Here is a 14,019-nt window from a genome sequence, read left to right on the forward strand (position 1 = left end):
ACCACGGTGGCATTAACATGGGCATGGACCACACCTGTAGCACAGGCAGCTGAAAGCAGTCCTGGCTCTCAGCCATGTGTCTCAAACTTCTCTACTCCACCCTGTATCCCCCGCCACTGTTTAGAGTCCCAGGTTTGCTCATTTAGCTTTATATCCAATCCTAAACCAGCTCTACAGTGTTGGGTTAGGAAAGAACCAGATAAAACCAGACCAAATCCAAGAGGGTGTTTCAGGGAACAGGCACAGGTTATTTCATGTTCAGTAAAAGTTTTCCAAGACAGTTCATCACATGCTCCTCACCTTCTGCATGGCTGAGTCTCAGCCAAGGCAAAGAGGATTTGCAGCTGTGCATTCCGAGCATGTGAGACTCCACACACCTTGAAAAACCTGTCTGAAAACATCACGCACGCAGGAGGCAGAGGAGCCCTGGGAATACTTACTGTCTCTCTGATGAGCAGCGCAGTGAGGTCCTGCTCCTGCCCAGCAGCTCCCTGCTCTGGCACGTCCCCCGAGCCAAGGTGGTGCGAGCCCTGAGCGGGGAAGGCGGGCCCTGGCTGCTCGTTGTCTCTCCCTGCCTGCGGGCCCGGCTCCTCGGGGGGATGTGCCGGCTGCGGGGAGGCAGGGCCTGGAATGCCGTCCTGCTGCGGCTCGGGCCGGGGGAAGGCCGGCCCTGGAGCCTTCCCTCCGTATGCCCGCAGAGATGCCGGGTTTGCCTCTGGCTGCCCTTGCTGCGGAGCACGGCCATTCGCTACGGCCCGGGGCTCATCTTCCGGCGGTGGGAGGTGCCGGGGCTCCAGCTGGCCCTTCTTCTGGATCTCCCCCTGCTCCCTGGTAGCTGTAGCAGCTGTTCTTTCAAGTTTCTGCTCTGGCTCCAAGTTCTTTCCTTGCCATTCCCGAGCTTTCATCCTTCCCTCCTGCTGAGGTGGAAGGTCTGCATTCTCCAGACTAATGATTCCTGTGTTATCAGCAGGCTGTGGACGCACCTTGATCAGTGGCAGCAAACTTGGGCCAGGCTCCTGGCTACCTGTAAGTTCAGCTCTGGGGCCATTCAGCTCAGATGGTCCTGGCTGCTGCAAGGCAACATCCACACTCTCACCCCTGCTTGGTCCAGCATTGCTCTCCACCGTGAGGTTATTCCCATCTCCCTCACAGGGCAGAGCTGAATGCTGCAGGTCTGTGCTCAAAGGCTCCAAAGCACTTTTGGATCCTCCTTCTCCCACAGCATCCACACCCTGCCATGGAGCAGCAGGTCTGATGACATTGGGACGTAGAGGCTGCTGATGCTTTGGGGTCTGAAAAGGACATCAATAAGAGAGAGTAGGAACTCTTGCCTGGGTGTCAGAATCCTTGCTCCAGATACTTCTGCATCTAAGAAAACTTCTGATGGCAAACTGATAAACAGGCTGTTCAGCAAGATGCTTATTAAAGCACAGAACTGCAACCCACACATCAGTGTCAGCAGCCTGTCCCCAGGTGCTGTGAGAACCTTCAGCACAACTGGGGATGCACAGGACTTGCAAATTGGAATAATTTCCTAAGCTCACCTCACTACTCACTTCCCTTCCAGTAAAATAGTCTGGGAAGGAAGAACTAACTGATGACATATTTGTGTTCTCACCAATTTATTTAAACAGGCAGCAACCAAAGCTCCAAATATTAATCTCTGGCCTTGTTCTTGCCTCTGGCAGACAGACTGCTGTATGCCAACACAGGCTGAGTGTTCTCTGCTGCTGTTTTCAACTAAGAAGCAGAAAGGTCAGCTTTGCAACCCATTTTCTCAGCACTTCTGGTTAATTTAACAGAAAAGTTGAATATATTCTTAATATAAGACAGATATGAAATGCTGCAAAAATATCAGTGCCTGCAACAGCCCAACATGAATGCAAATAGCACAGAGGAATATAAAGCATACAGAGTACATCCATAAATCCAACAAAGCAAGGTTTGAAAGCACCTTATGGAAGATCAAGTCCTCTTGCAAAGAACTCTACCTTGCTGGATTCAAACAGACAACTTTATGGGAGCTACAACCTTCATCAAGTAGAATTTAAACTACACAATGCAGTTCCACTGTCTGGTTCTCCCCCTCCTGTGCCTAAAATATGACTAAATTAAGCCAGCAAAATGCCATCATTTCACTGTTATTTCAGCCATCCTAAGTAGATTTCTATAACCAGGCAGGACTCGGAGGAATGCATCAGGTATTGACACAAGACACGGCTACACAGGCCATGAATACAGCAGCTATAACAAAGAAAAGCTACCTCTGCTAAGATGACTATATCATCATCATCATCATCCTCAGTCTGCTGCTTTTCTGGCATTTCCAGCAACAAAGGCAAATCTTCATCCGAGGAATCTGATATTGTGATGAGACTTTCATCTCTGTGGTTTATCCAGTCTGCAGAACAGTAAGTAAAGCTGAAGTTAGCTGTTGGCTCGAGGTAAATAAATAGAATTACAGGGTACATGTAGCACTGAGACATCTGAGAAAGCAATTTTCCCATTTGCACTGCAGGAAGAAGCATTCAGAGGTCACCAATTCCTCTGCAAGGCACTGTAACAGCCACTCCTGCATCCCTCAGCCTCCAGCAGAACACCTGCACAGCTTCAGCTCATCACAACAGCACTGCAGGGACAGCCACTGACACTCACAAAGCACCTTCTACCCTGAACTCCAGCACAAGTCAAGCTGCTGCAAAAGTTATTACAAACAAGGCAGGTAGGGAATACTTTTGCAGAGAAATCCTGAACTTTGAGTATCTCAGGGACATTGCAGTTTCTTTGTTAACGTGCAGTGCATTCTAGCAGAGAGATAAGGGTCTTTGTGCAATTCAGCCTCCTCTGAAAGAGAGACTTTGCAGGAGTACCTTATGCAGGGCCAAGATAAGGCCTGTGGCTGTGGGTGCAGAAGATACCCTGCTATTAATGACAACCTTGTGCCTCAAGGTTTGTCAAGAATGGAATATAGATGCTGCTCAACAGCTGCTGGAACACGGGAGAGATATTCAAGGCAGAAACAGAGGGTTTCTGTACTGCACAGAGAACATACAACTATGCTTTCCCTAAAATCTGACATGCTTTGGCTTATATTTTAGCATGAGTGTTCATTTATCACCTTTAAGGCACACAGAGAAAGCCTCTCTTTAAATTCTGCTCTTGAGGGAAGGGTGCCAATCCACACAGCCCTGAGAGGGCATAAATTTAGGGTCAGCCTGTCTCCTGTGGGGTTCTCAGAAGGATGGATCCTCCTTGGATCTGCTGAAACACCCCTAAACAGTGATGCCAAGAAGGCAGCAATCTCCCTTGAGGCAGTACAACATGAGAAAGACAAGAGCCAAATATTTTGCATGCCTGCATAATATGAAAGGGTTTCTGTAGGTGGCTAAGTCAGTGTAGCAGCAGAGTGTGATGTGACACAACAGACTCCAGCAGTTCCCTGGAAGTTCAGTGTCTGTGAATCCTGCTGCTCAGGAGAGTTTCACAAGAGTGTTTTGGAAACAGGCACAAATCAGTACTCACCTTTCCCTCTGTGATTGCTGAAGCTGTTCAAGTTAATCACTTCTTCATTCCCACCTCTCTCTGCCATTTTAAACAGCTGCACCCCAGAGTGTCAATGCCCCAGCATGGCAGTCAGGCTCACATGAGGAACTGGAAGATAAAATAAAACCACAAGGGAGTCAGGCAAACTCAGATTTGAAAAATCCTAAAAAAACTCCTAAGGTTTTTTTTTTTCCCCCCCCCCCCAAGATTTAGCTGCTAGGGGTTCTCCTGGCTCTCCCAGCAGTCTCTCCACAACAGTATTTTTCTGTCCCCCTCTCTCAGGACCTGAAAGGAGATATGTTTGTTATCTTGTGTTCCAACAGTTAAGACAATGGACTGAAGAGTGCAATTAGGCCTGAGAAGTCTCTCTGGAGGAGCCATGCAATCACAGAAGAGGAGAGATGCAGTTCTCCCCAAGCAGAACTCAAACCCTCTCACTATGCAGACCTTCTCTTGTTTCCAACCAAAACCCAATGCACCAACCCACACAGTGCTGTTTCTGCCACCATCAATTGCTGAGAGGGACAAAATCCCCTTGCCTGAGCTGTCCCAGGGCATCCCCACATCCACCTGCATCTCACCCCTCCAGATGATGTCACTACAAGCATCCCTGCCACACTTAATGCCAGGGAAGTCACACACAGCCTGGAGGGGAGCAGCCAACAGGGACAGCACCATCCCAGCCTGAATTCCCTGAGTGCTGCCAAGCTGAGGCACAACTTCAGAGATGCTCCAAGCTCAGTTCCACAACCCCCTCACTCCTGGTGTGTCAGAAGGAAGCTGCACCCTGGGCAGAGCAGTGTCAGTGTGTGGTTTGTGCCCGCACTGTGAAACAGCAAGGAACATTCCAGAGAACACTTCCTTACCACCATCTGCTATTTTATAGAAGAGATTTCCCCGATTTACACCAAGGGTTTGGTACAAATTCCAGGAAACACCATCTGCTCTCACAGCAAAAGGAGAGCATGACAGGAATCAGGTTCCCTCACAGGACTGGGCTTTTTGAAGCTAAGCTTTGCTACCCCCACCTGTTCTCAGAGAGGCACAATGAATCGGCCAGAGGCTCCCAAACAGGATTAGGGGGCCAGAGGAATCACTGCAAATTAAACAGGAGGTTTCCATTTTATGCTCTGTCAGCTTATAGCTCTCCATTCCCACTATCACAGAGAGGCTGAACACATACAGGAACTCCAAGCACAATTTGATCACTGAAAGGAGAAAGGAGGTTTTTTTATTTTATTGGAAAGTATTCATCTCCACATTGCAGCACAGAGGAATCTGTACTATTAAATATTTACTGATGCATAAGCTGGAAGAAAATGGTGGGTCTGCTATAAAATCCTGTTTGCTAGTACTCAAGAGCAGTATAAATTCCCCCTCAGTAATTCTACTTAACTTCCTCTGCAGGGAACAGGATTTGCAGCTAGGACAGTAAAATGAAGAAATGAATTCAGATGCACAGGATACAATAATAAAAATTGAAATGTATAATTTAGAACTTATAAAAGCCCAGCAGCACAGGCTTAGTGCCTGAGGGAACCTTCTTCAGAGGGAACCTCCAGCATAAAGATTTCAAGGCTTGCCTACAAACATCCACATTTACCTGATCCTTGATCTGGTGATGGTCCAATTTTGAATGGGAAATTGGATGAGGGAACAGCAAGAGGCCTCTTCTAACCAGTGTTACCAGAAATATGCAACTACCCCTGTATTTGAGCCCTGATACCCCAGTAGCACATCCTAATTCCAGTAAGCAGCTCCAAGGTTATCATGGGCACACTGGTGCTTTGAAAACACCTGAAAAGAAAGATTTTGGGGGGGATTCCACTAGATCCTTCATCTTCTGCCTTGTAAGGAGAACTAAATCATTATTTGCCAGAGTGGCATGAAAGTGCTGTTCCACCATCACAGGCAGGTGCTGGAGCTGCAGCTGAGGGGCTGGGTCACTGTAAGTGCAAACTCTGGCCTTTGTAAAAGGTCACATCCACATTATTACAGTTGTGTTTTCCCTGGTACTTGTGCATAGCAATCCCCTAGCCCTGCATAGCACTCTTCCATCCTTAGCTGCCTGACTCCTTTAGAAAACGAAATCAATTCACTGCTTGCTGTTTAAAAGGTGGAGAAATGGAAGCAGGGGTAGGCCCAGCGTGGCCAAGGTCACCAAGCAAACACAGCAAAGAATCACTCTGAGACTGGCTGGGCAGGAACAAGGACATTTGTGAGAGCCACAAACCAGCCCCTGCAGCATCAAGTGGTGCAGACAGGGGCTGGACAGGTGTCTGCTCAGATCTGCTCCAAGCAAAGCTGAGTGGTTGGGTATTTCTCCCCTCCAGGGACTCGTGGTGCATTAGCAGAGCTGGCCACTTCCCAGGGAGGTGACACTGCAAATGCTCAGCACAGCCACCAAAAAAAAAAAAAAATCTTCTCCCAAATAGCTCAAATGGTGCTTTGTCCAATGCTGGCTAAACCCCAGCTGTTCAGACCCGTGAATGATGGATAAGCCAAAGACTAAGGTCATATTTTCTGTGGGCCACTCTGGCTCCTGTAGAGAGGAATTTGCACACTTCCACCTTCAGCAGCGAGGAGGTACAGGGAATAATCTGAAATTAAATTTGGGATAAAAAACGATCTGCACTTCCATACAAGAAAGTGTGCACACACCACCAAAATGGTTTAAAAGCAGGAATATAATAAATAGCATTAACTGTAATACACAGTCAAGGCAACAACAAAAAAAGCCAAGGCTGGAAAGAACTGGCAATTCTTCCTACTTCAAAACAGAGTGAATAAAACCCCAAGCAGCTTAATAAAGCCCTGCTTTGAGGGTAAAAGCCAAGCTTCCACCAAGAGCTAGCAATTCATTTTGTCAATACTCAATACAGAGCTGAAGTTTAAACAAATATCCATAAGCATGGGCCAGTTCCATCTAGTGGCATGAATAAGAAGTTTATTCATGTTTACAGCACCAGGCCGCCAAGAATGTGAAGTAACAAGATCAAAGCCACCCTGGGGTCTTGCCCTACATAAACAATAATAAAAAACAAGGGAGACAGATGGAAAGAAGCTATTCCACACTACCTCAGTGATTTCAGAACCTATTTATAGGCAAAGAATAAGGCTACCTGTAAGCAGGCTCTAACATGCCCATCAGCTTTCCTGCAATACAGTCAAGGACAGGAAACTTGAACTGTTTCAACAGCAAAGCAGTCAGATAAACACTTTCCCAACTTTTTAGCTTTTCTTCTTTTCTTAAAAGGCTCCCACCTGCACCACAGCACATCAAGCTGGATTTGGGACTTAAATCCCTAGAGCAGTATCCAGGTGACACAAAATTCTCATCATGACTTCCAAGACACCCACTGACTGTGGAGGGAGGACCCACCACACTGAAGATGTGGTCCCACCCAATTTCACCTCTGTATTACTCCATAACTCAGCCACAGAATATCCTGAGATGGAAGGGGCCCACAAGGATCAGAGCCCAACTCCTGGCCCTGCACAGACACCCCAACAATCCCACCCCGTGCCTGAGAGCAGTGTCAAACCCTCCTGGAGCTCTGGCAGCCTCGGGGCTGGGCCCATTCCCTGGGGAGCCTGGGCAGTGCCCAGCACCCTCTGACACAGCACACCCCAGCTGTTTCACTGTGCAGACAATAAAATCCTCCCCGTTATGGTTCTTCCTGCAGTGAATTCAGAGAAGAACACTTTAACAGAACTGCTACCGGGAAAAGCAGAGCCCACCAGGGACTCGGGTTTAAAAGTTCTCTGAAGTGACAAGGCCTCAGACTGACAGCTGAGGTCACAGGGACTTCCTGGACAAGCTCCTCAAACATGCAAAAATATCATCCACAAAACCACTGCTCCCAACCACTACTATGAGGTAAGGGATCAGCTGCTATGAGGTGAAGCAGGTCTCAGGAGCACACAGAATGCTTACACAAGGATTTCCAAAACCCATTCAAAATCCTTTCAAACACCACATGACATTATTTTTAGCTTAACCTAAAAATAGCCACCATTGGTGCTGTGCATGTATTTAATCTCCCGATAGATGAAGGCGTTTCTGGACTGCAGTAACTGGAGCAGAACTCAAATCTGCTCCCTCCACCCCACATTTGTGCTGTGATGAGCATCTTCAGATGGTGCTGGAATTTAAACTGACAGTCAAGGGGAGAGCCCCCCTTCTCGACACAGTGTAATGTATTTTTACCCCCCCCCCACTTACAGCATTTGAAATCTTGAACTCCCACATACCCAGGATGGGACTAGACTCAAAGTGCTCTTGTCTGGCTGCAGCTCAAGGCAACAGGACTAGACAGAAAGCAGGGGAGGTAGGAACTGAGATCCCAAACGAACAGGGGGGAGAGAAAAAAAAAGAGCAACTTGAAAGAGATGTCAGCAACATCAAATCACTGTGTTTTAGCCTCTCCCCCACACAGAACACCACTGTTGCTCACCTACACTGACAGAAGAGCATCAACTCCTACTTCGTGCCTGCGGGCAGCAAACGTGTCTGCTGGTAGCCTGCGAGCAAGGTGAATTTCTGGCTTATTTCAAGCTGCTAAAACAAGCTACTTAAATAATGCAGGGCTGGTGACAACCACCAAAATGAAAAGCTAAAAATTCAGTCTTTAAAAAAAAAAAAAAAGCAAAAGCACAACAGAAGGGAAATAAACCAGCCTGACTTACTGTCAAGCATTTCACCAAAACATTTCAAAGGGTTCACCATTTGCTGGGGGCTGCTCCTTGTAACAGGCACTGAGCAAAAGCAGGGAGAGTTTAACAGTGGTTGATCATGTTAAGAAGCATCATCCCAACTGAAAATTAGAAATCCCCTGATCATAAGCCCAGCACTTCTTGCTGGGCACAAACAAATCCTGTTTGCTATGCACAGGGCAGCTACTGCCACTGCCTCACACCCTGCAAAGGGACAGGGCCGGAGGTCAACACGTGGGGCTGCAGCAGGGCTGCTGCCAGCAGGTTTGCTCAGTTCCAAGCCTGGGAAAAGTGGAAAAAGCATTGATTCCAGCCCAAAAGCCTTACCCTGGCCTCTGAAGGCAGGAGGATGTGGGCAGTGGCTTGCAGGGAAGACCACCTGGTTTCCAGCAGCACAATCTGCTACAGGTATTGGCCAAAAGCTCCTCTCAGGAGCACAGGCCAGGGGTAGACTCGTGACAAGAGCATCCACACAGCTCTGCCACCAATTTTTGGACCCGCAGCACGTGCTGAAGAGAAACAACAAACCTGAAGATCATTTAATAACAGAACTGGCTGGTGAGTTATGAAGTATTCCCCAAGTGTTTCCCACATTAGCAGCTGGCTTGGTTTACCACAGGATTTTAAACACATACACTCTCTGAGAAGGGGAAGACAGAATTCCTGAGATGTGAGAAAAATCAAGGAACAGAAACTGAAATGAACAATAAAAAGAGCCAGGTAAAATTTCTAGGGCAGAGAGCCACAGAACTGGTTTAACCACACCAAAACACATAATATAATACAAGAAGTGTTTTGTGGCAAGTAAATGCAACCTGAATGTTCACCTCCCCTGACAGACAAGACACCCAACACACAGAGTTCAGCATCACAGCAGAGCAGCCACTATTTCCAAGACCACACCAGCCTGTAACTGGCTCCAGCAGCTCCAGGGCAGGTCATGAATGAAGATGGAAATGAGGAATGAATCTGGCAGCAATCACAGCTTCCAGTTGCTTCCCAGAAGTTCCTCACCCTCTCTTAGCCAAGGAGAAAAGCTCTGAAGGGAGTGATGCCTCTCTTCCCAGGCTCACCACTGGCACCTGCAGAGTCAGGAGTGTGACCAAGAGCACATCGGGAGATGCTCCAAAAAGAGAGGCTACAGATTAACACAGGACAGGCTACAGCTGTGTCACTGCCCCAGGCTAATGAAAATTGCTTACTCAGGGGCCACCAAGAGAGCAGATAGTTAGGGATTACTTGGCTGCAAATCCCACACTAGTTTTTTCCCCATTTTCTAAGCCCATTCAGGACTTACAGGAAACATCCTGGCTGTCAGTACACCACAAGACTTCTCATCAACCTTACTTGCAGTTCATTTCATCAAGGTCACAGTATCATAATTTTTAATCATAATCCTTTGAAGTACCCAATCACCATTTTTATCTGAAACACAAAGTACAAGAGGAAGGAAATGTATCCAGTTTTACCTAATTCACTGACAGCTGGCCACATACATTGGCACCAGTTTTCCTTCCCAAATCTGCAAAATATTTGCCTTTCCCTAGCAAAATATCTGCTCTGTGAGCTACTCCCTAAAATGTAAGACTGTTTTGAAACAGCTGCATTCATTTTCCAAAACGGGGCAACAGAAATGAAAGTTTCCCATTCCTTTGAGCTATTCCCTGGTGATTGGCATCAAGGTCAACTTGTGGACACTTCAGTGCCTTCCCACGACCCCCATCAGTCCCTCTGGTATATAACAGAGCTCCATATCATCCCATCTCCCTGAGCAGCACGAGACTCCTCGTTCTGATGCATGCAAAAACCCACTCTCTGCACAACAGGTAGAAACCTTTGGATCTGTCATTCTCCCTCCCCCTAGCTGAGTCCTGAAAAAAAAGTTAAATCTACAAATTCTAGCTGGAAAGGAGAGTTAATGCCTTTACCTTGAGCAGCTCATTTTAAGAGTGAAGTGAAAAATCAAGGTTTTGAGGGAGGAGGAGGCATCCCTGGAGCTAGTTCCTGTAAAGGGCAGTACTCTGCCTGCCTCAGACTTCTGGCATGTGCAAGATCATCCAGTGTAATCCCCTAAATCCAAAACCTCCCTCCCACATCACAAACACAGGTGCCAGCTTGGCATTTCATGTTGATGCAACAGTTCAGACACCAGCAGCTCAGCACTTGGGTAAAGACCTCCACACAAACCCAGCCTTGCTCTGCTCACAGCCTGTCTCCCAAACCAGCATTCAGAAGAACTCATTTGCTCTGATTTTGTGCTGTAAGGGGGGGGATGAATGGAAGAGCATGTGAAACCATGTGATTTACAGCTCTGTTGCTTCCAGAGTGAGTTTTACTTCCAGTTTCCTTTCCCTGAACTCACAGCCAGGGGCTGCTTTGATCAGCACGAAGATTCAGTCACCTGTGGGTTTAAAGAGCTGGACTCCACAAAGCCCCAGGTGCTGCACATCCCTGCCACAGCTCCACACAGCACTAATTGCAGCTGCCTTCTCTTCTCCATAAACCCAGCAGCCACATGGGAAAGAGCAGGAGAAATGCCCTGTGAGCCCCAGGATATATAGCAGAGTGCTCCTCTCTTACTTGCACTTCACAGATCCCTCCAGGAGAAAGGACAGAACATTTCCTCTCCAAATCCTCAGTAGTTTTCCTACCTTTTTTCTTTTCTTTTTTAAGGCATCCTGAATGCCTTTTTAAAGAGCTTAACAGAACAAAGAAATCCAAGTGCAACCTTTAAAGTAGTTATTTAACAAGCTGGATGAATGTCTTCAGGAGCATTCAGGTTCCCATCTCAGCACTGTTTTCACTGGAGAGGAAACAGAAATAAAGGATTTAGGATTGCTGGGACAGGCAGTGGCACTGACATTCACACTGATGAGCAACCAGCAGCCTGCTCAGCTCACAGCCCTGTCTGCAGAGACACAGAGCAGGCAGAGCCAGGCTGCACACAACCAGCAAACTGCTGAGAAAAGCAGCAGTGAGGGCGAAGCAGACCAAAACCAAGAGGGCTGGAAAGCACAGAGTCAGGTTCAGTTCAGTGGCAGCCAGAGGACTTGAAAACCACAAGGAACTGATAGGCTCTGATGGCATCCTGGATGTTGAGCAGCTGCCCATCAGACCCACTCAGGAAACCACCCGAGCTGCACTTGGGAAGCTGTGCTCCAGAAAAAAATTACAAGCATAATGCACCTCCAGGAAAAAATGTGGAAGGGGGTATTTTTGCGTTTTATTTTATTTTAAATGTGACCTGAACTTCTCACAAAAAAACCTTTGCTTTCAAGCACAGCACACCTCACCTCGTTCACAAAGCTGCTGACAACACAAAAGCTGAGACTTAACCTTGAGGTGGCACAGAGGGGAAAAAATCTGACTTACTGCAGCAGCCCACCTTGGCAAAAAGAAGGTCTCTGTCAATCTGCACAGCACTTTCAGAATTATTGACTTAAAAGCCTGCCACCAACCCTTCCAGGTGTCAAACATCCCTGGGTTTGAGGGACTTCCAAAAAGAATGACTTCACAGGTCACATATTCTGGTTACAACAGCCATGCCCCTTTTTAGGGCCACATTAAGCATCTGCACTTGCCACAGCTCCAAAGGTCAGCAGCCAGAAGCTGTGGGTTCACGCTCAGGAGGGTTTCACTTCAATACCTGTTAAGGATAGTCATGTTCCCATACCACAGAGCTTGTTTCCTCCCTTCACACCGAGCTCCTCCAGCATTTCTTACAGCTTTGAAAGGAAATGCCCTGGAAAATGTTTTTGCAGGATTCAGATCAGATACCCTCCACACATGGTGGAATTGGAAGAACAGAATTAAGGTGGTAAAATAAACTGCAAGAAGGGGGAAGATCTTAAACTGCAGCTTAAGCTGATACAGCCACAGCTATCCCTAACACTCAAATGACACATGCTCCTACTGCAAGGTCAGGCACTTTGAAAGATGCTTTTACATAATCAATTGAGGGTTTAAATATGCACAAAAGCCATTTTAGAGCCAGACTGGGCCAACAGGCCAAGCTCACAGCGATAAGTCTTAAATGGCCTTACCTAAGAGTAAAACACCAACAGAAACCTTGTAAGACAGGTGCCAACACCTGAGCAACAAATCCATGCTCTGCACCAATTTCTGCTGGAAAGAGTAAAAAATAAACTGCCTTTTGCACCAAACAACTGCTGCAGGAGGAGCACTGTCACGGAAGAACTGCAACTTCCTCCTTACTGCTCCAGCACCACAGATGACCATCCATCAAAAGATTATCCAGACAGCCAGCAACAGCCTTTGTAAAACTGGGTTTAGTTCTGTTTACAGCCACGTGCAGCCTTGCAGCCAATTCCAGCCCAGCAAGCTCTCAGCAGTGAAAACCCAGGGCAGCTTTCCAGGCTCATGACAGTTGTCCAGCCTGACTTCATCCACGTCACGTGGCAATGGCCACTGTGGAGTTTGAGTATGTTAAAATAGCAGAAAAGCAAAGAGGCTGCATTTGAGGTAAATACCACTATATTAGAACAGAAAATAGTGAAATTAGATGGTGGCTGGATTTAGAGATGCTCCACATCCAGCATGATTCCCTTCTGAGACTACTAAAGTTCACAAATGAATGAATGATGATAAGAAGCCAGAAAAGAAGAGCTGCATGTTAACTCTCCAGGTCCACAGTCGTGTAGATTAACAAGACTGTAGCACCCACTAATCCCAGGGCAAACCAACATTTCACAGACACAGGACTACAAAAACCAGCACAGGCCACAGCCAGGAGGTTACACAGGCTGCACTCAGAGCAGCTGCTAAGGACAGACTGTTTCAGGCAGTGAATCCTGTGCCCACCCTTGGTCAACACACTCGTGTCCAACAGCAAGTGAGTCCTCACAGCAGAACAGAAATTCTCTTCCTGGGTGTTGCACTATCAGACAGATTATTTAACTACCTGGGCTGGAGGGTCAGTAAAAACAGCCACAAACTGCTGAATAAACACACACACATTGGGCTGAGAAGCACTCTCCAGACACTGTGTCCAAGGCAGAGGTGCTTCCAGCCAGTTGTGAGCTGGTCTGTGCTAGTCCTGGCAGATCCATGGGCACCTCCCAGTTGATACACAATGAAGCTCCACTACAAAAGGATTCTGCTTTAACAATCTACAAGGAACTGTTTACATTAGCCAAGTTACTGCTCCCAGGTCTTGCTCATCCGTAGCTGGAAATCCCAGCAGCACAGGAGGCATTAAATGCCCTACCCTGCTGGTTTCCTGAAAGGAAAAAAAGAGCTGCTTTTCCTGCCTCCCCATTATGCTGCTGCTGTCATCTCCCTCAAACTGCATTTCAGCACATGACAGCAGAGCAGGAGAGGAGGAAAGTCCTCAGCAGCATCGTGGCTGTGCTGCAGGCAGCTTGTCAGCACTGCTGTCCCTTCCCTCTGCCAACCCCCTGAGATGTGTTTGCCCAACAGAGCTTGCACTTGCCAGGGGTACATGGGCCAGTGCTCCTTCCAAGAGTGGCCTTCAAGCAAAAATGATCTGCAAGAAGCCTCAGGGAGAGGTTTTCCTTCCCCATCCATCACACGAAAATGCATCATGTCTTTGGGATGGGATTTGGAAGTGGAAGTGTAAATCTGTTCCTCGCTCTGGTTTTGCGAGGGCTGCAAAAAGCCAACCCCTGCCTGCTTTTCTCCAAGGAATAACAGGAGCAGTGCCCACAGCTTGGTAAGAGCACGTCAGTCTGGATAAAGCAGTACAGAAGCCTTGTGCAAGGAGTGCTTTGGACAAAACGT

General features: G+C 47.5%; 1 protein-coding gene across 3 annotated transcripts in view; it reads right to left on the bottom strand.

Annotated features, from left to right (window-relative positions):
* The window catches only part of RNF216 (ring finger protein 216), a 73,787-nt gene that overhangs the window by 55,492 nt on the left and 4,276 nt on the right, over positions 1-14,019 (bottom strand). For all 3 annotated transcript variants that reach the window (XM_038150994.1, XM_038150992.1, XM_038150993.1), the window contains 3 exons: positions 3,523-3,651; positions 2,265-2,401; positions 441-1,292 (listed from right to left, as the gene is read on the bottom strand). In XM_038150994.1, the coding sequence (XP_038006922.1) occupies positions 441-1,292; positions 2,265-2,401; positions 3,523-3,589 (1,056 nt within the window). In that variant the 5' untranslated portion in view covers positions 3,590-3,651. The remainder of the gene's footprint in view (positions 1-440; positions 1,293-2,264; positions 2,402-3,522; positions 3,652-14,019) is intronic.

Source organism: Motacilla alba, chromosome 14, assembly GCF_015832195.1.
Source record: "Motacilla alba alba isolate MOTALB_02 chromosome 14, Motacilla_alba_V1.0_pri, whole genome shotgun sequence".
Classification (NCBI taxonomy): domain Eukaryota; kingdom Metazoa; phylum Chordata; class Aves; order Passeriformes; family Motacillidae; genus Motacilla; species Motacilla alba.